Source organism: Panthera uncia, chromosome X, assembly GCF_023721935.1.
Source record: "Panthera uncia isolate 11264 chromosome X, Puncia_PCG_1.0, whole genome shotgun sequence".
In the NCBI taxonomy this organism is placed as follows: Eukaryota; Metazoa; Chordata; class Mammalia; order Carnivora; family Felidae; genus Panthera; species Panthera uncia.
The window spans coordinates 93542034-93566858 of NC_064817.1; the positions used below are offsets into that span (position 1 = coordinate 93542034).

The 24825-nt window shown below is 49.5% G+C and overlaps 2 protein-coding genes across 2 annotated transcripts in view; both read left to right on the plus strand.

Annotated features, from left to right (window-relative positions):
* The window catches only part of SLC25A43 (solute carrier family 25 member 43), a 44575-nt gene extending 32059 nt beyond the window's left edge, over nucleotides 1-12516 (plus strand). The window contains exons 5-6 of the mRNA XM_049643282.1: nucleotides 8929-9063; nucleotides 9874-12516. Coding sequence (XP_049499239.1) covers nucleotides 8929-9063; nucleotides 9874-10074 — 336 coding nt within the window. The 3' untranslated portion in view covers nucleotides 10075-12516. The remainder of the gene's footprint in view (nucleotides 1-8928; nucleotides 9064-9873) is intronic.
* An 8578-nt stretch (nucleotides 12517-21094) lies between these two features.
* On the plus strand, nucleotides 21095-24254 carry SLC25A5 (solute carrier family 25 member 5). Its single transcript, XM_049644242.1, has 4 exons — nucleotides 21095-21294; nucleotides 22337-22823; nucleotides 23041-23181; nucleotides 23846-24254. Exons 1-4 carry the CDS (start codon nucleotides 21184-21186, stop codon nucleotides 24001-24003), a joined length of 897 nt encoding a protein of 298 aa, XP_049500199.1. The 5' UTR covers nucleotides 21095-21183; the 3' UTR covers nucleotides 24004-24254.
* Nucleotides 24255-24825: the final 571 nt, after the last annotated feature.

Here is a 24825-nt window from a genome sequence, read left to right on the forward strand (position 1 = left end):
GTTTATTTATTTATTTTTGAGACAGAGAGAGAGAGAGAGAGAGAGAGAGAGAATCCCAAGCAGGCTCCATGCTCAGCACTGAGCCCGACTCGGGACTTGATCCCATTACCATGAGCTGAGTCTAAATCAAGAGTCAGATGCTTAACCAACTGAGCCACCCAGGCGCCCCCAAAGTTTTTTAAAAAGACAGGTAGGGGTGCCTGGCTGGCTCAGTCAGGAGAGCATACGACTCTTTTTTTTTTTTTTTATGTTTATTTATTTTTGACAGAGAGAGAGAGACAGAGCATGAACGGGGGAGGGTCAGAGAGAGAGGGAGACACAGAATTCGGAACAGGCTCCAGGCTCCGAGCTGTCAGTACAGAGCCCGACGCGGGGATTGAACTCACGGACCATGAGATTATGACCTGAGCCGAAGGTGGACGCTCAACCGACAGAGCCACCCAGGCGCCCCCACGGCATATGACTCTTGATCTCAGGGTTGTGAGTTCAAGTCCCACATTGGGTGTAGAGATTACTTAAATAAATAAATAATTTTTTTTAAATCCTCAAAAAAAAAAAAAAAAAAGAGAGGTAAAGTTTAAGAAAAGAAGAGAGAGAGGGAAGAAGGAGCTGGGAAACAGTTCCAATTAGGGAATTTACAATTTTTTTAATTAAGTTCATTTATTTATTTTGAGAGAGAGAGAGAGAGAGAGAGCACAAGTGGGGGAGGGACAGACAGAATTCCAAGCAGGCTCCGCGCTGTCAGCCCAGAGCCCACTGCGGGGCTCAGTCTCACAAACCTGTGAGATCTTGACCTGAGCCGAAATCAGGAGTCAGATGCTCAACCGACTAAGCCACCCAGGCACCGCCGGGGAAAGGAGTCTTTTAGTATCTAGCAAGAGTCCTTTTTTTTTTTTTTTTTTTAACGTTTATTTTTGAGAGAGAAAGAGAGCACAAACAGGGGAGGGATGGAGAGACAGGGAGACAGGGGACCCGAAGCAGGCTCTTCCCTGACAGCACAGAGCCCAGTGTGGGGCCTGAACTCACGAACTCTGAGATCGTGACCTGAGCTGAAGTCGGACGCTCCACCGACAGAGCCACCCAGGCGCCCCAGCGACGTTGGATGTAGAGATTACTTAAAATCTCTGGGGCGCCTGGGTGGCTCAGTCGGCTAAGCATCAGACTTCAGCTCGTGTCACAATCTCATGATCTGTGGGTTCAAGCCCCTCATGGGGCTCTTTTCTGGCAGTGTGGAACCTGCCTGGGACCGACTCTCTCTCTCTCTCTCTCTCTCTCTCTCTCTCTCTCTCAAAATAAATAAATAAACTTTAAAAAACAATAAAATCTTTTTTAAAAAGTTGATCAAGCTGGATTAATGAGGAAAGAGACAACGATGTCTCATATAAAATGAAGAACTGTGGAACCTTATTCATTTGCACGGCATTAAAATTATACTAACATCCCAGGACTCGGTAAGGAAAATAATAATATAAACAGCATAGGGCGCCCGGGGGGTGCAGTCCATTCAGTGCCTGGCTCTCGATCTCGGCTCAGGTCGTGATCCCACAAGTCTTGTGGATTCGAGCCCCGTGTTGGGTTCCGCGTTGACAGCGCAAAGACTGCTTGGGATTCTCCCTCTCTCTCTCTCTCTGCCCCTCCCCTGCTCACCCTCTCTCACACTCTCTCTGTCTCCCCCCAAATAAACTTAAAAAAAATAAATAAATAAATCCCGTTTTTGAAATGAGGAAATTGAAGTTCAGAGAAATTAAGGAACTTGCTTGCGATCACACAGCTAGTGACTGGCAGAGAGAAGGGTTGGAATCCAGGTCTGTGTCACGGTAAAACCCATGCACGTGACCTTTGCGCCCCACTTGGACTTCCCCAAACGGCTCAGCTGTCTGCGATTGTAGGGCCCGGAAAGTTTCTCTACTAGGCTGTCCTTCGTTAACCTACTTTCAGTCATATATAATAAAACAGAATATCCTGCTAAAATTTCGTAATTTAGGTGTCACTAATTTAAACGAACCCCCCCCACTCCCCCCCCCCCCCCCCCCACACACACATAACACGTTGGAATTAGTGACGTTTTTCTGTATTGTGTATTATATGCCCTTGTGGTGGGGGTTCACGAGAGAGGCTAAAGTCTAATGATATAGAGGACTGCTGCCATCGCCAGGGGGGTTGCGACAAGGAGCGGGGTGGGGTGTCCTGCAAGGACACAAGTGAGGTACATGTTGCGTGCAGCACACGTTGTCATTTTATGTCTTGGAACTTAATGCTTTATTTATTTTTGGGAGAGAGCGCGAGCAGGGCAGGGGCAGAGAGACAGCTTCGAGCCTGATGCGGGGCTCAAACCCACAAGCCACGAGATCATGACCTGAGCCGAAGTCGGACGCTTAGCCGACTGAGCCGCCCAGGTGCCCCCATGTCTTGGAACTTAGAGGCCAAGGTCAGGGAGTCCCTGGGAGGCAGGTCCTGGAGGGCAGGCCGCAGTGACCCAGGAGGCAGAGCACCTGGCTTTCGTCTCGGTCACTCTTCCGTTCAAGATCTTGAGTTTTCATCTGTCAAATGAAGTCTTTGGAGAGGAATATCATTTGTTTTAAGTTTATTTATTTATTTGGGGAGGGCAGAGAGAGGGGGGAGAGAGAATCCCAAGCGTTGACAGCGCAGAGCCCGATGCGGGGCTCGATCTCACGAACCGTGAGATCATGACCTGAGCCAAGATCAGGAGTCAGACGCTTAACCAATCGAGCCACCCAGGCGCCCCGGAATATCATTTTCTGAAGATTTTATTTTTAAGTCATCTCTACACCCAAGGTGGGGCTCCAACTCACAACCCCAAGATCAAGAGTCACACGTTCCACTGAATGAGCCAGCCGGGCGCCTCCGTTGGACTAGAATATCTTAAAGTCCCTTTCAGATATGAGTCTGTGGTTTGGGGATTCGGGGTTATCGGGGCCCAGAATAATGAAGATCTGGGAACCAGAAGGAGAGCAAGACAGGGCCAGGCTTTGTGGTCAGAGACAACAGAAATCTACAGTCCCCGAGGCCTGACCTTCTTGGTAGTTTGTTTCAGTGATTAAACTTGAGTTTGAGCGCTGCTTCTCTGGCTGTAATTTGCTCGTACATTCTACGGAGATTTATGGAGGATGGCGGAAAGAGGAAAGAGGAGAGTAAGACGTGGTCTCAGCCATCAGGAATTACGGTCTCCGGGGGAAAGAACACGAAACAACGAACGAACAGAAAACAGAATAAAATGTCTTATGGACTAGCCATGTGACCTTGATCAAATCACTGAACCTGTCCCCAGGCCTCAGTTTCCTCACCTGGAACAGGTGCCTACGCGGTCAACAAATGCCTGTGGATTAGTAGTAGGACTACGACCATTATTATGGGCGACGGGTGTGCTTAGCAAAATAGAACTATCTACACAGTGTTGCAAAGGGAGAAACGAAACCCCATGAAAGCTGATCCTGGTTTTCTCAAAGGATTCCGTATCATATTGGACAGTTTTTGAGCCACCGTCTTTGTAACTCGTGCCTGACGTTACGCCAAAACGCTTTAAAAACTCCAGACCACTCCCGTCCTGAGCATTTCAGGCATTTGTTCAGCAAACCGTTCACAGAGCCCCGGCCACGTGATACAGAACTGAACAAGGCCAGTCCCTACGGAGTGCACAGCCCCCCTCCGAAAAACGGACATGCGAAAGAGTTGTTTGTATTCACTGTCTCCAGTCTTTCTCTTCCCATCGCTCTTGAATGATGCCCACCAGACTTTGGCCCTTACCACCCAACAGAAACTTCTTTTCTTAAGGCAAGCAGTGACCTCCGTGTCTCTAAATCCAGCGGTCGGTACTCGGGCCTCATCTTCTCGGCTCCCTCTGATTCGCTCACTGCCTGCACTTGGCTTCTGAGACACCACCCTGGCCTGCTGTCCCTTCTCAACACCGACAGCCCCTTCTTGGTCTTCTTTGCGTGACTTCTAAATGCGGGGGTATCCCCGGACTCGGGCCCTAAGTGATCTCATCCGGTCTCCTGGCTTTAAATACCATCCAGGTGTTGAGGACTCCCAAATTCTATCTCCAGCCCTGACCCTCTCTCCTGAGCTCCAGACTTGTGTGGCCAGCCCTCGGTTTCGGCTCAGGTCATGATCTCACAGTTCGTGGGATCGGGTCCCACGTTGGGCTCTGCATTGACGGCGTGGAGCCTGCTTGGGATTCTCTCCCCCTCTCTCTAGCCCTTTCCCCCCCCCCCCCCTCAAAATAAACATTTTTATGTCACTCTCCTATTGAGAACCCCCCAGCGACTCCCATTCTCACTCAGTAAAAGCCAAAATACTTACAATGGCCTACCAGCCATTGTTACTGCCTTGTTCATTCCATTCTCACCACATTGGCCTCCTTTTTGTCTCTCTAACGCCCTAGGCATGCTCCTGCCCCAGGGCCTTTGCAGAGAGCTGCACAATTCAAGTCCTTCAGATCTTTCCTCAAAGGTCTTGGTGAGTCTCCCTTGACCACCCAAATAAGACTTCCACACCCTCTAGGCACTCCCTGTATCTTTTCCCTGCCCCTATTTTCTTCAGAGCACCCCGTGCCTTTGAATATTTGGTATAATCATTTACCTCCTTTGTCTAGTCCTCTGCCCCAACTAGAATTTCAGCTCCGTGGGAACAGGGACTTTCATCTGTTTGTTCACTGCTGTATCCTCAGCGCCTGGCACCTAGTGGGTATGAAAGAAGCATCTGAATAAATGAAAAGTCTTCAGAGGGGATAACGAGAGCTAATGGAAGCACAGAAAGATTGCTAAGGAGTGCGGGGGGTGAATGATGCTTTTAATGCCAGGAAAATTGTTATTTAAGGGCCTTGTACGTCATTCTAAGGAGCTTGGATTTCCCAGGAATCCCAGGTTCCTGACTTGGGGCAGCAGGTTGAATGGTGGTGACATTCACTGAGTTAAGAAATACAGAAGAGGCCGGGCGCCTGGGTGGTTCAGGCAGTTAAGCATCTGACTTGGGCTCAGGTAATGGTCTTGCAGTTCATGAGTTTGAGCCCCACATCAGGCTGCCTGCTGTCAGCACAGAGCCTGCTTTGGATCCTCTGTCTCCCTCTCTCACTCTCTGCCCCTCCCCCACTAGCATGCTTGTTCTCTCTCTCTCTCTCTCTCTCTCTCTCTCTCTCAAAAATAAATTTAAAAAAACAAAAAAGAAATACAAGAGTGGCCGAGTGGTTCGGGCAGTTGAGTGTCGGACTCTTGAGTTTGGCTCAGGTCATGAACTCACAGTTCGTGAGATCGAGCCCCACATCGGGCTTTGTGGTGAGAGTGCAGACCCTGCTTAGGATTCTGTCTCTCCCTCTTTAGGATTCTGTCTCTCCCTCTTTCTCTGCTCCTCCCCAACTTATGCATGCGTTTTCTCTCTCTCTGTCTCTCAAAATTAATTAATTAATTCATTAATTAAAAAGAAAGACAGAAGAAAGAATAAATTTCATGGGGCACCTGGGTGGCTCAGTCAGTTAAGCATCCAACTCTTGATTTTGGCTCAGGTCATGATCTCACGGTTGGTGAAAATCAAGCCCCACGTTGGGCTCTGCCCTGACCGTGTGAGGAACCTGCTTAGAATGTTCTCTCTCCTTCTCTCTCTGCCCCTCCCCTGTGCTCAACCACTCTCTCTCTCTCTCTCTGTCAAAATAAATAAATAAACTTAAAAAAAGAAAGAATAAATTTCATGTGGTCAAGGTGAAAGTCAAGAATGGGTTCTAGGAGTGTGAAGTTTTGAAAACCTGTGTGCTATCCAGGTGGAGATGTCCAGTAGGCAGCTGAGTGCTTGGTTTGGGAGCTCAGGGTGGGAGGTCAGGGCCAAAGAGAAAGATTTGAAAGTCATCTAGCTCTAGATGGTGTTTAAAGCCATGGCTATGGTAGAATTTCCTAGAGAAGTCGTATAAATTGAGGAGGGCAAAACGTTACTGGTTATTAATGCCAAATACTGCTCCAAAATCCAATAAGAAAATACCAAGGGTGCCCGGGGGGCTCAGTCAGTTAAGTGTTTGACTCTTGGTTTCAGCTCAGGTCATGATCTCATGGTTCTTGAGCTCCACGCTTCGAGGAACCTGCTTAGGATTCTCTCTCTGCCCTTTCCCAGCTCGCCCTCCCTCCCTCTCTCTCTTTCTCTCTCTCTCTCTCTCAAAATAAACTTAAAAAGATATTTTTAAAAATCCTACTGAATTTGGCAGTGAGGAGGCCCTAAGTGAATATATTCATTTATTCAAATATTTCTTGAACATTTGCTCTGTGTCAAGGATACAGAAGATACCATAGTGAACCAAACAGGCAAAAATCCCCTTTGCCCCAGAACTAAAATTCTAGTTGAGAGGAACAGACAAATAAGAAAAGAAATAAGGGGCGCCTGGGTGGCTTGGTCGGTTAAGTGTCTGACTCTAGAGTTTGGCTCAGGTCATATCACGCTTCATGATATCACGTGAGGTCATGGGTTCAAACCCCGCATCAGGGTTCACACTGATGGTGCAAAGTCTGCTTGGGAATCTCTCTCCCTGTGTTTGCCCTCCTCTGCGTGCTCTCTCTCTCTCTCTCTCTCTCTCTCATACAAAATAAATAAACTTGCAAAAAAAGTACAAATGAAAAGGGAAAGGGACGTCCATTAACAGACGAGCGGGTAAACCCTGTGGTGGGGCCACACAACGGAACACGACTCAGCGATAAAAAGAACAAATTACCGAGGAACAACCAGAACAGGGATGAATCGCAGAAGCATCAGGGCCAGTGGAAGAAGCCCGTCCCGAAAGGTTACCGGCTGTACGCTTCCATGTATGTGACGTGCTCAAAAGGCAAAACTAGAAGGCCAGAGAAAAGATCGGCGGCCGCCCAGGACTGGGAATCGGGGAGGCCCTGACGGGAAAGGGGCGGCGTAAGAGCATCGCGGGGGCAGAGGGGCACTTCTGTGTCCTGACGGTGCTGATGGTCACATGAAGCTCTACGGAGGAAGGAGTTGTTGTCTTTTTTCCTTAAGAGAACGTTTTTTTCTTTTTTTAATGTTTATTTATTTTTGAGAGAGAGAGAGAGAGGCAGCATGAGCGGGGGAGGGGCAGAGACAGGTTGAGAGGGAGAGAGAGAGAGAGAGAGAGCACCCAAAGCAGGCTCCGCGCTGACGGCACAAAGCCCAGCACAGGGCTCAAACCCGTGAACCGTGAGATCATGACCTGAGCGAAAGCGAGAGTCAGACGCTTAACCCACTGAGCCACCCAGGCGCCCTGAAGCGAACTTTCTATGTAATAGTAAATAGCAACGCTGGCCCATATTTATTGACCCTCCCCATGTGCAGGACACTGCTGAGTGCCTTCCACGCACCCCTCGTTTAATTCTCACGAAAGTCCCATGAAGTGGGTACTATGAATAAGGAAACCAAGGCTCAGGAGGGCTAGGTAAGTGCCCAGGGTCACATGGCCAGCAGGTGAGGCGGCCAGGATAGAACCCGACTTGTCTGACTCCAGAGATTCTGCTCTTCTGACTGTGAGACTCTATTGCCTCGCCCGCGTGGAAGATCGTTTCTGTTGCGTGTTTATTTATTTGCTTATTTATTTTTAAGTAATCCCTACAGCCAAGTTGGGGCTCGAACTCATGACCCTGAGACCAAGAGGCACGTGCTCTTGTGACCGAGCCAGCGGGGCGCCCCTCCCACCTGGCAGATCTGGATTGCACTCCTCGAGAATGCCATGCTAGCCTCAACTAGACATTTCAGAAACAAACCAAAGTAGGCGCGACGCTCAGTGTGACCCTGACACCATTTCTGAACGCCAGCTGTAAGGGGCCGTCCCCCTCACGGTGGCCCAGAGCTGTCAGGTGCGTATGCAGATGGTATACTGAGAAGTCCTTTCATCTGGTCCCTGAAACTGTTTTACTAAAGGACAAACATGTGACTTTCAGGGAGGGAGCATTTTGGTGATCGGCCCGGACAGTCCTCGGAGTAGCGATGAAGTCCGTGAACGTGGCCAAAAGTGGTGTAAAAGTAAGGATCGCCGAAGTCGAGGTCCAGAAACTGAGTGCGGGAGGGGTTTGTCTTACGGATGCCGAAGTTCCCTGAGATGGTGTTGAACCTGGAAGAGGGGGAGCCCCCAGGGGGCACGGTCTTCAGTGAACATGGCAGACCTTCAGGAGGTCAAGAGACGGGAGCAGCAGCAAGGAGTGTGGTTCAGTGACACGAGCCCCTGCCGAGAACTTGTGGCCGTAGAGCCAAGGAGTCAGGGTCCGGGGACGGCGAGACGGATCTGCTCCTCAGCCGGGGACATCTGTGACGTGGAGAAATGAGCGGCCCACACCTGAGAGCTTCACAAGGGAGGCCTCGGTTAAGACAGGGAGACGGAGGGGCGCCTGGGTGGCTCAGTCAGTTGAGCGTCCAACTTCGGCTCAGGTCACGACCTCACGGCTCGTGGGTTCGAGCCCCGCATCGGGCTCTGTGCTGGCTGCTTCGGATTCTGGCCCCTCTCTCTGTCTGCCCCTCCCTGGCTCTCTCTCTCTCTCTCAAAAATAAACATCCTGGCTCTCTCTCTCTCAAAAATAAACATAAAGGAAAAAAAAAAAAAGACAGGGAACCAGAGGAGGGGGGCATTTAAAGGTTAAGGGCCTGGGAGAATGTTAATCACGTCCAGAGGGCATAGGTAGGGAAGCCACGTTAAGTATGAAGTTTCCTTTGTCCTGAATGGTTGCTTCCTTCCGAGCAAAACAAGCCGCAAAAATGTGAACGGGGCGTCGTGACTTTACTGCGTGTTGATGTTCATCCTGAGCCCATCGAACAAGAGGCCTGTGACAGCCGTTCTTGGCCAGCCTCTTGACCAGGAGCATAGCAACCGGGGCCCGGACTGGAGACGCTGGCTTCTCTGGCTAGAACATTTATTTCCCGGTGACTGCGTCACCTCATCCCATCTTCTCGATTTCCCGCCAGGCTCAGAGCCCGTGCCTTCCGCACCGTGGAGGAGTGGACGTCCATTTCTCAGGAGCGGTGGACTGCTTCCGGCAGATAGTCAAGGCCCGAGGGGTCCTGGCGCTCTGGAACGGACTGACACCCAACTTGCTAAAGGTGAGAAGGGCGGTCAGTCTCTTCTTCCCCACCTCTTCCAATTCTAGCCCGTTCCCTTGCCACTCCCCGACAGGATGTATGGAGACACCCTGTCTTGTGCCGACGGTCGCACGAGACCCAGGCGTGGAGGCTGGCAGTCAGCCCCGAGAGAGGGGACCCTGTGTGGCGTTGGGGCATCTGACACCCCACCCCCGAGCAGCTGAGCACTGAGTGTAGAGGCTCCTCCCATGGGGGCTCATGGCCTCCTAAGGGGAACCTAACCCCCCCCCAGCCTAACATCGTTTGCAAAAAAGTGTACGATGTGCCTGTGTGCATCTCTCTGGGGAGAGGATCCCAAGCTTTCATCGTATTCCCAAAGTAGCTCACGACCCTCCCCACCACCACCACCACCGAAGAAGGCAAAGAACTCCGGACTGATCTTGCGTGAGCTGACGCTTAAATGATTCCAACCAAGACCAGCATACGTCGCCAGCTTTCATTCTGTCATCTTCCCTGATTCCGAGAATCACGTCAGGTTGACTGCAGACGTACTGACTGTTTTCTGCTTAAAATTTGAACATGCTTGGGGCGCCTGGGTGGCTCAGTCGATTAAGCGGCCGACTTCGGCTCAGGTCATGATCTCGCGGTCCGTGAGTTCGAGCCCCGCGTCGGGCTCTGTGCTGACGGCTCAGAGCCTGGAGCCTGTTTCAGATTCTGTGTCTCCCTCTCTCTGACCCTCCCCCGTTCATGCTCTGTCTCAAAAATAAATAAACGTTAAAAAAAAAAATTAAAAAAAAATTTTGAACATGCTTTCCATTTCTTTTTACACAGATAGTTCCGTATTTTGGAGTTATGTTTGGCACCTTTGAGTTCTGCAAGAGAATCTGTCTCTACCAAAACGGTTACACTGTGTCTCCTCTGAGCTATCAGCTGACCCCAGGGGTGGATCAGAGTTTGAAGCCCCAGGAATTACGGGAATTTAAAAAGTTCTTCAAAACCAGACAGCTGAAGTCTAAGAAACCAACTCTTTAAAACCGAATGGAGCAAGAAGGGCACTGACTGAAGGCGGGTTACAGTCACGGAAAAGAGGTAGCCTCGGAATTGCGTGTGCGTGGAGCGACAAGCGGGTCCTCCTGTCTGCTGCTCTCGGAAATGAGAAGGTTGAGCCGCGTATCGCCTCCGAGATCCGATCTGATGTCCTGGTGAACACCTGTGCCAGGGGAAGTTTCCCAACGTGACCGTTTTGTGGCAGCATTCCACCCGATTTCATAACAAAACGTGGCTGTAGCGAAATGTGCAACGTACACGTGCAACTTACACGACACCAAAGAAATGGCACCGCCGTGACCTCAAAGCAAAGTGTAGCTGGAGTGGCCGAGCGGATACATACCACACCGTGAGCTTAGCCGCAGGGTCACAGCTTGCACTAAGCCACACTGGCCTAGCTTTGCTCCATTTGACCCGAGGCTTCCCAACATAGCTGCTCTGAAACTCCCAATCCTTGCTGACTCCGGAGTGCACACGCTATAGCGTAAATTACACCTTCTCAGAAACTAAATCAAAACGTTTAACATTTAAAAATGATCACTGCCGTAGTAGAAGCATCCTTCTTTATTTAAATTTGAAGTATCTCGGGGCGCCCGGGTGGCTCAATCGCTTGAGCATCCGACTTCGGCCCAGGTCATGATCTTGCAGTTCACGAGTTCAAGCCCCACGTCGGGCTCTGTGCTGACAGCTCAGAGCCCGGAGCCTGCTTTGGATTCTGTGTCTCCCTCTCTCTCTGCCCCTCCCCTGCTCGCGCTCTGTCTCTCTCTGTCTCTCTCAAAAATAAATAAACATAAAAAAAAATTTTTTAGGGGCACCTGGGTGGCTCCATTGGTTAAGCGTCCGACTTCGGCTCAGGTCATGATCTCACGGTTTGTGAGTTTGAGCCCCGCGTGGGGCTCTGTGCTGACGGCTCAGACCCCGGCGCCTGCTTCGGATTCTGTGTCTCCTCCTCTCTCTGCCCCTCCCATGCTCATGCTTATGCTCTGTCTCTCAATAATAAATAAATGTTAAAAAAAAAAAAAACACTAAAAATTTTTTTTTTTAATTTAAACTATCTCAAGCTGAGGAATTTCAGGAATCTTGTTTCAAGAAGGCAGTTTTTACTGTGACCGCTTAATTATACCCCAAAAGAGCTTCTTCCAGTTGAAGTCATGTGCAGGTGAAGGGGCCTGAATTCTCCACCTTTTTAACTTGCTTTAACTTGCAAGCTTACCCTGGAAATAAATTAGTCACGTTATTCTCACAAGATGTCCCCGTTGCCTAAAAAGGATCAAATAGAACATTTGACACACATATCAAAAGTACATATATAACTGAACAAAACCGCTTCAGGCTAATCATCTCTACTAGATTTTTTAAAAATCACATTTCAGATTATTCCACCTTAAGGACTCCATGTCAAGTTTCTATAGCTGTACTTTCCAATAGTGCCTATGTATGCATTAAAAAACAGTAAAATTGTTAATTTACACATGCATAAACACACACACACACACACACACACACACACGGGCTTTTGGTATGTTGAAAGTATTTGGGGGGCGCCTGGATGGCTCCATTGGTTAAGCGTCCGACGTCGGCCCAGGTCATGATCTCGCGGTCCGTGAGTTCAAGCCCCGTGTCGGGCCCTGTGCCGACAGCTCGGAGCCCGGAGCCTGTTTCGGATTCTGTGTCTCCCTCTCTCTCTGACCCTCCCCCATTCATGCTCTGTCTCTCTCTGTCTCAAAAATAAATAAACATTAAAAAAAAATTTTTTTTAAAGTATTTTGCCCTATTAAATTTATTTCCCAAAGAAAAATGTGTGGTCATTTGTTACTAATGTGAGTTGTAGCTGTAGCCCGGTCTGTTTGTTACAGTTTGGAGGGTGGCAAATTCTTTCCCCACAGGGAGGCATCATATTTATTACTCTTCATTTTCCTGGAGGTGAACAATTTTGTTTTCACTTGTAAAATCTACAAAAAGAAATTATTTTTTTTACTCGATCTAAAATCCTAACCTCAGGGTACTTACATCATGTTAATATCCTCTGTGTATTTTTCCACAGGGTTGACTTTTTCAATAAAGTTACGTGGTGAAAAGGAATGCCTCATTGTTCTAATTTCGGGACCACTCTTAAAACTCTAATTTGGGGGCGGGGCGCCTGGCTGGCTCAGTCAGAAGAGCATGTGACTCTTGATCTCGAGATCATGAGTACGAGCCCCCTGCTGGACGCAGAGACTACTAAAAATACATTTTTGTAAATCCCCCTAGTTTTGTCCTAAAAGAAACTTCCAGCTTATTTTCATTTTCTCAGGGGTGTGAAGGGAGCGTTCTGCTTTTCTGCTTTATGGCTGGCAGGGTGCACCAAACTGGGTTGGTTAAACGTCCGACTTCAGCTCAGGTCACGATCTCGTGGTTGGTGAGTTCGAGCCCCGGTCGGGCTCTGTGCCGACAGCTCGGAGCCCGGAGCCTGCTTCGGATTCTGTGTCTCCCTCTCTCTCTGCCCCTCCGCCGCTCATGCTCTGTCCCTGTCTCTCTCCCTCTCAAAAATAAATAAAAGATTTTTAAAAATTAATGTGGTAGCAGCCGTGTATAAGACTGCCAGGGGGCTCCCTGTATAGCCACCGAATCAATGATTAAAGGAATCATCATAGATGAGAGGAGCCAGTAATGCGTCTTGAAGGAAGGGAGAGGACATTGGGGGGTGAAGAACAGGTTGGAGGTAGGTCAAGGATAGGTTACCGGCGGAAGGGGAGGCCCATGTGGTATCGCAAAGAATGGAAGTAAGCAAACAGTGGGGTAGAGTAGGAAGACTGACTTCCACACGTCGATGCAACGGCCGTCGGACCCCCTGTCCACAGCGGTAACGCAAGGTGGACAAGGTCCTTGCCCTCTGGGGCTTTCTAGTAAGGGTCACAGGCAATAAAAAAGTAACCTGCAAGTCAGGTCATTACAGATTGTAATGTTATGAAGGGGATAAACAGGGAGCTTCATCAGAGACTTATGAGGGGGCCAGGGAAATAATGTTGCATCACAGACTCAGGGAAGGCTGCTCTGAGAGCTGACATTTGAGATGAGGCCTGAAGGAAGAGCATTCTGGCAGAGGGAACAGAAGGTGCTAAAGTGAAAAGAGATCGGCGAACCGCGGAGAGGTGAGCGTGGCCTGAGTGGGCTGTGTGAGCGGGAGCGTTAAGAGCTGAGGTTGGACAGAGGGCAGGATATGTGGCCGTTGGGGCCATAATGAGAAGTTAGATTTTATACTTTTTTTTTTTTTTTACGTTTTATTTATGTTGAAAGAGAGAGAGAGTACATGAGCAGGGGAGGGGCAGAGAGAGGGAGAGAGAGGATCCCAAGCAGGCTCCGATGCGGGGCTCCAGCCCACAAAGCAAACTGCGAGATCATGACCGGAGCCAAAATCAGGAGGAGGACGCTCAACCAACTGAGCCACGCGGGTGCCCCTCAGTTGGATTTTATTCTAAATGCAGTTGGAGGCCATTGAAGGTTTTTATGTACACAAACGATATAATCTGATTTTCTTTTTCAAATATCCCTCTGGGGATGCCTGGGTGGCTCAGTCAGTCAAGGGTCCGACTCCTGACATCAGCTCAGGTCACCATCTCCCGGTGCGCGAGTTTGAGCCCCAAGTCGGGCCCTGCACTGACCCCATGGAGCCTGCTTGGGAATGGGTTCAAGACACATTTTGGAGTTGAACTCAGCAGGATGTGCCGCACAATTGAATGTAGGCAACAAAAGGGTGGAATCAAGGGCACGTGGGTGGCTCAGTTGCTTGAGCGTCCGACTTCGGCTCAACTCATGATCTCACGGTCGGTGAGTTCGAGCCCCACGTCGGGCTCTGTGCTGACAGCTCCGAGCCCGGAGCCTCCTTCCGGTTCTGTGTCTCCCTCGCTCTCTTGCCCCTCCCCATCCGCGCTCTGTCACTCTCTCAAATAAAAATAAACATTAGAAAAATAAATACAATAAAAAAGAAAACTATGGAATCAAAGGCGGTGCCTAGGTTTTTCGCTTTTGATTTGAATAACAAGGTAGATAATGTTGCCATTTGATAACGTAGGGCAGACTTTTGGTAGGGAATGGGGCCCCTGGCTGGCTCAGTCGATAGAGTATGTGACTCTTGATATCAGGTCGTAAGTTCGAGCCCCATGTTAGGTGTAGAGATTACTTAAAAATAAAATTTTTAGGGGTGCCTGGGTGGCTCAGTTGGTTGAGTGTCTGACTCTTGATTGCTGTTCAGGTCACGATCTCCTAGTTCATGAGTTCAAGCCCTGAGTCAGGCTCTGTTCTGACAGCAAGGAGCCAAATGCTTGAGGTTCTTTCTCTCTCCTCACTCTCTGCCCCTCCCCACTCATTCTCTCTCTCTCAAAATAGATAAACATGACAAAATTAAAAATATCAAACAAACTAAAATCTTTAAATGTTTATCTATTTTGAGAGGGAGCAAGCATACGCACGCTGAGTGTGGAGCCTGTCTCGGGGCTCGATCCCACAGCCTCGAGATCATGACCTGAGCCGGTATCAAGAGTCAGTTGCTTAACTGACTGAGCCACCCAGGTGCCCCTAAAATAAAATCTTAAAAAAAAAAAAAGACTTTTGGTGGGGAAGGAATTAAAAGTTCTCTTTCGGACATGTTTAAATTCGAAATGCACATGAAATACTGAAGTAGAAAAGTCAAATAGACAGTTGGCTGGAAGATAAGCTGTCCATGTAACTGCCCAAACCAGTTGCGATGGACAGAATAATGATCCCCCCACCCCCAAGGGTATCCACACCCTTATCCCTAGAACCTGTGACTCTACCTTATATGGCAAAAGGGACTTCGCAGATGTGATTAAGGTTAAGGACGTTGAGATGGACAGGTTATCATGGCCTATCCAGGGAGGGCCAATCTAATCACAGGAGTCCTTACAAGTGGAAGAGTGGGTCACAGACACTCAAGGATGGAACAAGAGGCAGAAGAAATGGGGCATGAGAAGGACTTAACTCATTTTTGCTGACTTTGACCACAAAGGTGCCCGCGAGCCAAGGGATAGGGTGGCCCCTAGAAGCTGAGAATAGCCCTCAGCCGACTGCCAGCAAGGAAACAGTCTCACGACCGTGGGGAATTGAATTCAGCCAACACCCTGAATGAGCCAGGAAACTGGTATCCCCCTAGGGCCTCCAGAAAGGGACGCAGTCCTTTGGGCCACCTTAATTTTAGCTCAGTGGAGTACCGTGTCAGACTTCTGACCCACAGAACTGTGAGGTAATAAATTTGTGCTGCTTAAGCCACTGAGTTTGCGGTCGTTTGTTATAGCTACAACAGGAAAGTCACACACCGGAACGCTGCTAAGAATTATGTCCGAATAATACACAGAAATCAGGACTGTCCTGGGCGAACCTGGACAAGGCTGGAGTTCAGGGGAGAGTGATGGCTGGAGACAGAAATCTGGGTGTTATCAGCAAATAGACGGCTTTTAAAGCCAAGAGACTGAGGGGCTCCTGGGTGGCTCAGACTGGAAATGTTGGACTCTCCCGTTGGGGATGTAAAATGGTATAATCATTTGGGAAAACAGTCTGATAATGCCACTTTCTAGGTTTAAACCCCAGAGAAATGAAAGCAGGCCCACACAAAGACTTGTACAGGAATGTTTAGAGCAGCATCACTCATAATAGGCCAAAAGTGAAAATGAGCCCAGAAGGATCTCGAAAATATTGATAGATACTGACATATTGATTTACATAGATAAATATATCAAGTGAGAGAAGGAAACCCCCCCAAAAGGGTAACATGTTGTATGGTTTCATTTATTTTTTTTTAAGTTTATTTTATTTAGTGATCTCTACCCCCAACAGGGGGCTTGAACCCACAACCCCAAGATCAAGAGTCGCATGCTCTTCTGACGGAGCCAGCCAGGCACCCCTGTAGAATTCCACTGACAGAAAATTCTAAGAAAATGGGAACTATGGTGACAGAAAGCCGGTCAGTGGTTGTTTGGGGCAAGAGGGAGGACATTTAGTGTGGTGATGGAAATATTCCCTATCTTAATTGTGATGGCTTCACAGATGTTATACATACATAAAAAACTTACCAAATTGTAAACTTTACATACTTACAGTTTGATTGTATGATAATTATACCTCAATAAGATTGGTTTTTGCTTTTTGTTTTAAAGGCAGCGGCTCCCGGGCTGGAATCCATCAAATGCTTTCTAAACACACCCGGAGGGGCCAGAAATAAAATCCTTGGTGGGGATGGGAGACAAAAGGGCTTCAAATGCTAAGCTGAGGAGTTTTAGTTTGACCAACCAAGCAAAGAGGGAGGGATCACTTGTTTCTTGAGCAACCCAAGGGACCGTGGTGAAAACTGGAGGTGAGCAAGACTGTTCCAGAAGCTGAAGGGGTAATGGGAGACTAGAGACAAGAAGATTGCCGCCGAAGATCAGCATTGTTTTCTCCTCAGTAGCTGCAGGACAAACCCTGGTGTGATGTTACAGTCTTCCGTGGTGCACGCCAGGTCGGCACACAGAGTGCTTTTCCTGGGTACCTCTTAGACACTCAAATCCAGCTTCAGTGGTCACTGATAGGGTTGCCAGATTATAGGTAGGGTCCTCAACCTGGTGCTGAGAACTGGCTTACCACCTTGCTTAAGTAAGGGCAGAGTGATTTGTCCATTAAAACTCAAGAGTTGGTCAATCTAAGCTAATATTTGCCTCCGGATACTTTTTACCTTTTTTTTTTTTTTTTTTTTAATGCAAGCTCCATGCCCAATGTGGGGCTTGAACTCCCAAACCTGAGATCAAGAGTTTCATGCCCCTCGGACTGAGCCAGCCGGGCACCCCCATGAACACAGTTATGATGTCCCTCCTTCACCCAAAGCTCTTCCCTAGTATCTCTCATTCATTCAGCCATTTCTCAAACGACATGATTTACGGGAACTTCACCTTCCTGATGCCTTCTTTGAATATGTTCCAGTTTGTCAATTTCCTCTTAAACATGGCATCCAGAAGTGAGCATAAAGCTCATAAAGACTTATTGGCCCTTTTTTGCGTTGCCAACGCACAGTGAGGACCCCCCAGTTCTTTATCATACATGCTCCTGTTTAACTCCTCATCCTTTTTTTAAAAAATGTTTATTTATCTTTGAGAGTGGGGGGCAGAAAGAGAGGGAGACAGAGAATCCCAAGCAGACTCTGGGCTGTCAGCGCAGAGCCTGATGCAGGGCTTGAACTCACGAGTCCTAAGATCATGACCTGAGTTGAAACCAAGAGTCAGACGCTTAACCAACCGAGCCAACCTGCTGCCCACTCTAACTCCTCATCCTTAAATGTCCTCCAATAAATAGAACATTGGAACCCTACATTGTGGTCCATCCCATTTTATAAGCCGGGTTTATTCTGGACTTCAGCCCTTCTGACTCAGCTCCTAGAGGTCTGTGATGCTCTTTGGTCTTTGTCCTCGGAAGTCCAGCCCTCCTGTCATCTATATATGTACTTCTAAAATCTGAGCTTATCAGAGAATAATCTGGAAGGACATTTACATTTATAAGTATCTCTCCCTTTGTAGTTTCACATTGGGATTTTTGTAAATTGTACAGGTTTGAACTTTATCTTTGGAATCTTTTGCCCCCTTGAGCGATCTTTCTCTTTTGGTATTTTGCCAGGACATCTATTTATCTTTTCCCTGTGAAGTCTATCCCCTACATACACACATACACACACACACACACACACACACACACACACACACACACATACACACACACACACACACACACACACACACACATATACACACACGCACACATTAGTTAACCTATCTGACCATGCCCAGCATTCTTTTGCTGAACAGATCCAGATGGCATTGGCATGGTCAGTTTCCCCAATATTCTTGTCACTTTCACTTTGCTAACCAGATCTTCCTTATTTCTTATCAGGATGAAGCCCCATTTAGCAATTTACCTCACTGATTCTTTAGACTTCTGAGAAGTGTAATTACCAACCAGAGAGTCAAGAATGTATCCAATGTGTTGCTATCAGAATAATGAGACTACCAGCAGGTGTTCAGATGGTTTATGCCTCTGGTCACCATCTCTCGCCTATGTGATGGTTTTATGAAGTATTATTCACAGCTGTTATCTAACCAGGCAGTTCCTTGTATCCTTCCACAACTACAATCACTTTCATTTCTCCCTTTCATTTCATTTTCATCCTCCAGCCAATGAATTACTGATACATTGTTGCTGCATTGTTACTACTCGGCTGTCCTTCTACATAGTATCTCTGTGAACCAGGTTTCCCCTTCCTTTTCCAAATGACAGTCAGAAGTCCTACTCTACCAAGTTTGAACAATGCCTGTAAAGTTGTGTTTTCTTGCTTGTATCAACATTTTACATTCACTTTATGACCTATATTCTGGGTGTGTTGGGACATAGGTAACTGAGGCCTTAAGTATCATTTCTGACCTTCTTCCTAGTTTTTTCTTGAGAATTACTAGGCACTGCCTTAGCTTTAGCTCTTTTTTCTTAATTATATGGGTATTGTAAAGAGCTTCCAGAACTCACAGTAGTTACTAACACAGAGCCCCCACTAAGGCTTCACTGGATGAATTAGTTTTTGTGTGTTTTTTGTTGTTGCTGTTTTATTTTTCTTTATTATTTATTTTTGAGAGAGAGCACAAGTGAGTAAGGGGCAGGGACAGGGAGAGAGAGAGAATCCCAGGAAGTGCAGAGAGAAAGGGAGAGAGAGAGGGAGAGAAAGCGTAGAGCCCAGAGCAGGGCTCAAACTCACAAACTCTGAGATAGTGACCTGAGCCGAAGTAGGATGCTTAACCGACAGAGCCACCCAGGCACCCCTGGTTTTTTGTCTTTTTTTTTTACTAAAATTTATTTAGTCTTAAAGTTTATTTGAGAGAGAGTGAAAGAACGAGCACTCAGGCAAGGGGCAGAGAGAGAGAGGGAGAGAGGGAATCCCAAGCAGGCTCTTCACTGTCAGTGCAGAGCCCGATGCAGGGCTCGAAATCACAGACCGCGAGATCATGACCTGAGCTGAAATCAAGAGTCGGACGCTCAACCGACCGAGCCACCCAGGTGCCTGCCCCCTGAATATTATTTTGAAATGCACTCTAAAAACCACCTCCCTCTAAATAAAAGGCTCTGTAGATTTTTGTTTTAGCTGTTAATTCTCTCACCAGTAAAGGTAAGAGGAGTGACCATCACTTTCAGAGAATATACTTCATCACTTAAACTCTACAGTAAGGTCATTTCGGTATCCAGCTGCGTCACTGTTATAATCAACTAATGAGAACTGGAGCAGCTTCCAAGAACACAGGTCAAAGATGTCACCCAGGATCAACAAAGCTGGATTCAAAACTTCTCTTCTTTGGGGGCACCGGGGTGGCTCGGGCGGTTATGCATCTGATTCTTGATTTCAGCTGAGGTCATGATCTCCCGCTTGGTGGAAATCAAGCCTGGAGTTGGGCTCTGCACTTGACAGCGTGGGGGCTGCTTGGGATTCTCTCTCTGCCCCTCCCCCACTCACGTTCTCTCGCGCGCGTGCGCTCTCTCTCTCAAAATAAATACATAAATTTGAAAACAACAACAACAAAAAACTGCTCTTCTTTGAACACCTCTAAGGTGTCCCAGGAACACCTCTTCCTGGGAAGACTTAATGGATTGCAAAGTATACTTAAATGAAGGACCTGACAATCCTGGAGGAACCCCGAGAATTGGGCCCTTCAATGAGCAGATTTGGAGAAGCTGGGAGAGGGCGGGATAGGAAAGCGAGGGATGCACACCCCTGTGTCTTCATTGTGCTGGGAGCTTTGGATCAGGAGCAGTTACAATTTACAACAATGATCATTTTTGTCAACATTCTTGTGATTACTTAGACGTATGATATGTTTTCATACTCTCCTGTCCCATTCTGAACCTGAGAGCCCACTGAAGCTAGCAAGTAGGTTTTTAAGGACTTGTCTGGCAAATGCTTACCCAGAGCAGGGATTAAGGGACTCAGTAAGCACTTGTCCATTGAGACAATGGCTGTAAACCTAACTCAATTGATTCCTCTGAAAGCTTCTGGAGTGAGGAATCTACTCAATCCAAGAGTACTTTACTTTGCATCCGAGGAGCCAAATGCCAACCTAGTTCACACAGCCTCTCAACCTTCCTGGTACAACCTCTTTATTTGACCCCTGGCTAAACTAATTTCCCTACCCCCAGCCGAGTTCTTTGGAGTCTTCTCTGCCAATTCCCAGCAAGATCTTTGTTAAGTCGGTTTTGCAAACCAGAGTCGGGGGCACGCTGACGGTGTCCCGACTCTGCTGTTCCCCCAATTTCCTCTGGCTTCACCGGGGCAGCTCCAGAGCAGAGCCAGGTCTAGCTGCGAGGAACGAGGCACCCGCCCTCGCTTAAGGGGGGCCAAACAACTCAGTAATCAAGACCAACGATCTGTAATGCACTATTTTTAAAAAGGCCAAAGTAATGCAAAGGTCTATGATGAACAAATTATCCAAACTTAGAATAAAGACAGGATGCCACCCTGCACTTCCATGACCCTGCCTCATCCTCCTTACCCTAATCCCAACCCTGGGGCTCCGATTCAACTTTATTTACAAAAACAGGCGACCAGGCCAACGGGCCGTAGTTTGCCCGTATTACTTTTTTTTTTAATATTGCACTGAATATTTATCTTGATTATAGGGATTTTTTTTTTTTTTTTTGATACTCGGGGAGTTTCTAACCAGGCACACCGTGAGCTCACTCGCCCTCCCCACTCGCGCGCTTTTCCCAAGAGTCCAGCGGCCCCGGGCCTAGGAATTCCCTGGGGTCGCCCCTTCCTCCCGCCAGGGCAGGTGCGGCGGGCGGGCGAGCGGCGAGGCGCTGGGGGCGGCCCCGGGCCCCACCCCGCGGCTCCGCCCCCCGCGCGCTAAGCCACTCAGCCGCCCCGCGGGCCCGCGCGCCGGGGCTCAGTGCCCGCCCAAGGCCCGCCCCCGACGCCGGCCGCCCGGGCTCCGGCTCGCCCTATATAAATCGGCCATTTGCTTCGCTCCGCCCCGCAGTCCCGGAGTCCCAGCCGGTTCCTACCGCAGTCTCGCAGTCGCCCGGCGCCTCTTTCCTTTCAAAATGACAGATGCCGCTGTGTCCTTCGCCAAGGACTTCCTGGCGGGTGGAGTGGCGGCGGCCATCTCCAAGACCGCGGTAGCGCCCATCGAGCGGGTCAAGCTGCTGCTGCAGGTAGGTCCGGGGGTTGGAGAACCCGACCAGGAAGTGGCGGGGGGTGGGGGGCGGGGGAGGCGCGGAAAGCCTTGCGCCAGGGGGGGGGGGGAGCCAACTCTTCAGGCCGGTCGGGGGAAGTGGCCGCGTGCGGGCTGGGGTGGCCGCAGCGGCGGGCTCACAGGCAAACTCGAGGGAGGTGCTTTAGTGACCTGAAGTTGTGGATCTAGGAAGGGGTCGGGGCGGAGGGAGGCGAGGGAGACCAGGGCCTTGGCATCCCGGAGGCGGCGAGCTCGGAGGGGGCTTTCCGGGAGTGGCAGTCTCCCCGGGGCCTGGAGGTCAAGGGCGAAGCCTGGAAGCCGGCGCTGGACGCAGGAACGCGTGGCCGTGGCGAGGGCCTCAAGGTCGCGGCAAGGAGATAACAGCCTTGCGGAGGCCACGCGGCAGGTCGAGGGACCGCGCCGCCCGCGGACGCGCTCTCACCTCGCCGGGCCGGAAGCCGGCGCCGGGAAGCGCGTGTGACTACTGCGTCCGCCCCCGCGCAGCCGCCGGCGTGTCCCCGCCGCCTGCCTCCTCGCGCCGCGCTCTCCCGCTGCGGCTCTAGAGGGCGCTCCCGGTCGGGCATAGGGGTGGTGGCCCGCGGGTCACCTCTAGGAGAGGAGTGGGGGCGGAGCGGGAGAGGGAAGCAGCCCCGGAGACCTGAGGCGGAGGCCACGGTCACCAAGGTGACCGCGCCCTGCGTAAGACAGGCCCTACCTAATGCCTCCGAACCTGGATCTGAGGTAGTGAGTGACCTTTCTCCCGGGTCTAAAGGGCACGGGTCCACCTGAGGGCGCCCCCTCCCCACCCAAAGGGGTGGAGGCTTAGTGCCTTCTAAGGGTGCCGACCTCCCTTCCGCTGGTGACAGCCTCAGGGTTAGGAGGGTCCATCCTGTGTGACCTAGAAGACTAGATTTAGGAAGTAACTAACCTTAAAGCGCCCTCAGTGATCGGGAGGATGTATTGTCTTCCTTTTTCCCTCCTCCGCGGTTGTAACTCTCCCTGTTGGCCTCCTTGTCTATCAGGTGCAGCATGCCAGCAAGCAAATCACCGCAGATAAGCAATACAAGGGCATCATAGACTGCGTGGTTCGTATCCCCAAGGAGCAGGGAGTCCTGTCCTTCTGGCGCGGTAACCTGGCCAATGTCATCAGATACTTCCCCACCCAGGCCCTCAACTTCGCCTTCAAAGATAAATACAAGCAGATCTTCCTGGGTGGCGTGGACAAGAGAACCCAGTTTTGGCGCTACTTTGCAGGGAATCTGGCATCGGGTGGCGCCGCTGGGGCCACATCCTTGTGTTTTGTGTATCCTCTGGATTTTGCCCGTACCCGTCTAGCGGCCGATGTGGGCAAAGCCGGAGCGGAAAGGGAATTCCGAGGCCTTGGTGACTGCCTGGTTAAGATCTACAAATCTGATGGGATTAAGGGCCTGTACCAAGGCTTTAACGTGTCTGTGCAGGGCATTATCATCTACCGAGCTGCCTACTTCGGTATCTATGATACCGCAAAGGGTAAGTTCGCTGTGTGCTTTGAAGCTGTGTTCTTTTCATCTAAAAGATCGGTAATGCCAGCCTAATTTTCCGGAGGCCGAGATTGTCTGTGATTGCTAGAGGAAGCCGTGGTCGTCTAGTACAAACGGGACGCACGAGGGGCTGGGGGTGGGGTGTAGAAAACAACAAGCCACTAAAACTCTGCTTTCTGGTCAAAGTGTCCCTTTCCTGTTACCAGGCATGCTTCCGGATCCCAAGAACACTCACATCTTCATCAGCTGGATGATCGCACAGTCCGTCACAGCGGTTGCCGGGTTGACTTCCTATCCTTTTGACACTGTTCGTCGCCGAATGATGATGCAGTCGGGGCGCAAAGGAAGTAAGTTCCACTTGAGCAAAAGAGAGAGGGATGCGGGCACGGGACAACGTGTGGCCACCAGCTAGCGATGCCTGACTTTACAAATGCAGTCTAGGGGCGCCTGGGGGGCTCAGTCAGCTGAGCGTGCGACTCTTGATTCCGGCTCAGGTCATGATCCCAGGGTCGTGGGACGGAGACCCGAGTCAGGCTCCGTGCTAAGCGTGAAGCCTGCTTAAGATTCTCTAAAATGAGGAATGCAGTCTGTTCTGGTCAAGGGATGGGGTTGATTGTATCTGCCTTTGAGCGGGCCCTTTGCATGCCTATGAGTGAGGGCGCTTAAATGGTATTAGAGGTTAAGACCAATGGGTAGTGTACCTATCCCTGTTGTCTTAGTCACGGCATTAATATTTCAGTATCGCCCACACAAGCGTGTAACCCTTGGATATTCCAAAAGTGCGATTAGCTCTTAGAGGTGGGACTGCGAGCAGGGGAGGGACAGAGAGTCCAAAGCAGGCTCTCCACCCAGGCAGCTCGGAGCCCGATGTGGGGCTCCAACTCCCGAACCGTGAGATCATGACCTGAGTCAGGACGCTCAACTGACAGAGCCCCCCGGGCGCCCCTGGTTTAGTGTCATAAGTCTTGGGGAGGACTTTGGCCACCAACTTCATGTCTTTATTCTTTGCAGCCGACATCATGTACACAGGCACGCTTGACTGCTGGAGGAAGATTGCTCGTGACGAAGGGGCCAAAGCTTTTTTCAAGGGGGCGTGGTCCAATGTTCTCAGAGGCATGGGTGGTGCCTTCGTGCTTGTCTTGTATGATGAAATCAAGAAGTTCACATAAGTTATTTCCTAGTTTCTTCCCCTGTGAACAGGCATGTTGTATTATATAACACATCTTGAGCATTCTCGACAGACTGTCGGCTGTCTATTTATCAACGGCAACTATTGACTGGTTGAAAATGGGAAGCAATAATGTTCATCTGACCAGTTTTCTCTCAAAGCTATTTCCACGATGACGGGACTCAATTATATTTTTTATTTCAGTCACTCCTGATAAATAAATTTGAAGAAATAAACACTATCCGAAACATATTTTTGTTTGTGACTTCTCGTACTTTAGGAAATGCTACGTTTGAGCGCACGTTCCATGTTTAATAAATGCTACAGGATCTCCGGAGATGAGCTTTCTTTTCAAGGCAGCGGCTGGCCGTTCACTTCTCAGAGCCGCTTGGTGTGGCGTAACCTGTCCATTTTCCCAAGCCAGTAGCAAAATGAAATTCAGGCACACTGTATCGAAACACCACTGGTCCCTTGCCTGTGGATGGTGCTAACTGAATGCACTTTCTCCAAAAAGTACTATGTAGCCATCTTTCCTAATCCTGTGGTTCTTAAGAACCATAAACTTGATTATTTTTTTTATTATTTTGAGAGAGAGCCTGTAAGGGGGGGAGGGGTGGGCAGAGTGGGCGAGCGGATCCCAAGCAGGCTCCACGTGGGGCCCGATCTCCCAAACCCGTGGGATCATGACCTGAGCCTCAGTCAAGACTGATGCTAAACCAACTGAGCAGTCCAGGCACCCCTGAATTGTTCACTTTAACATGATCATTGGGGGTGCCCGGATGGGGCCGTCGGTTAAGCGTCCGACTCCCGATCTAGGCTCAGG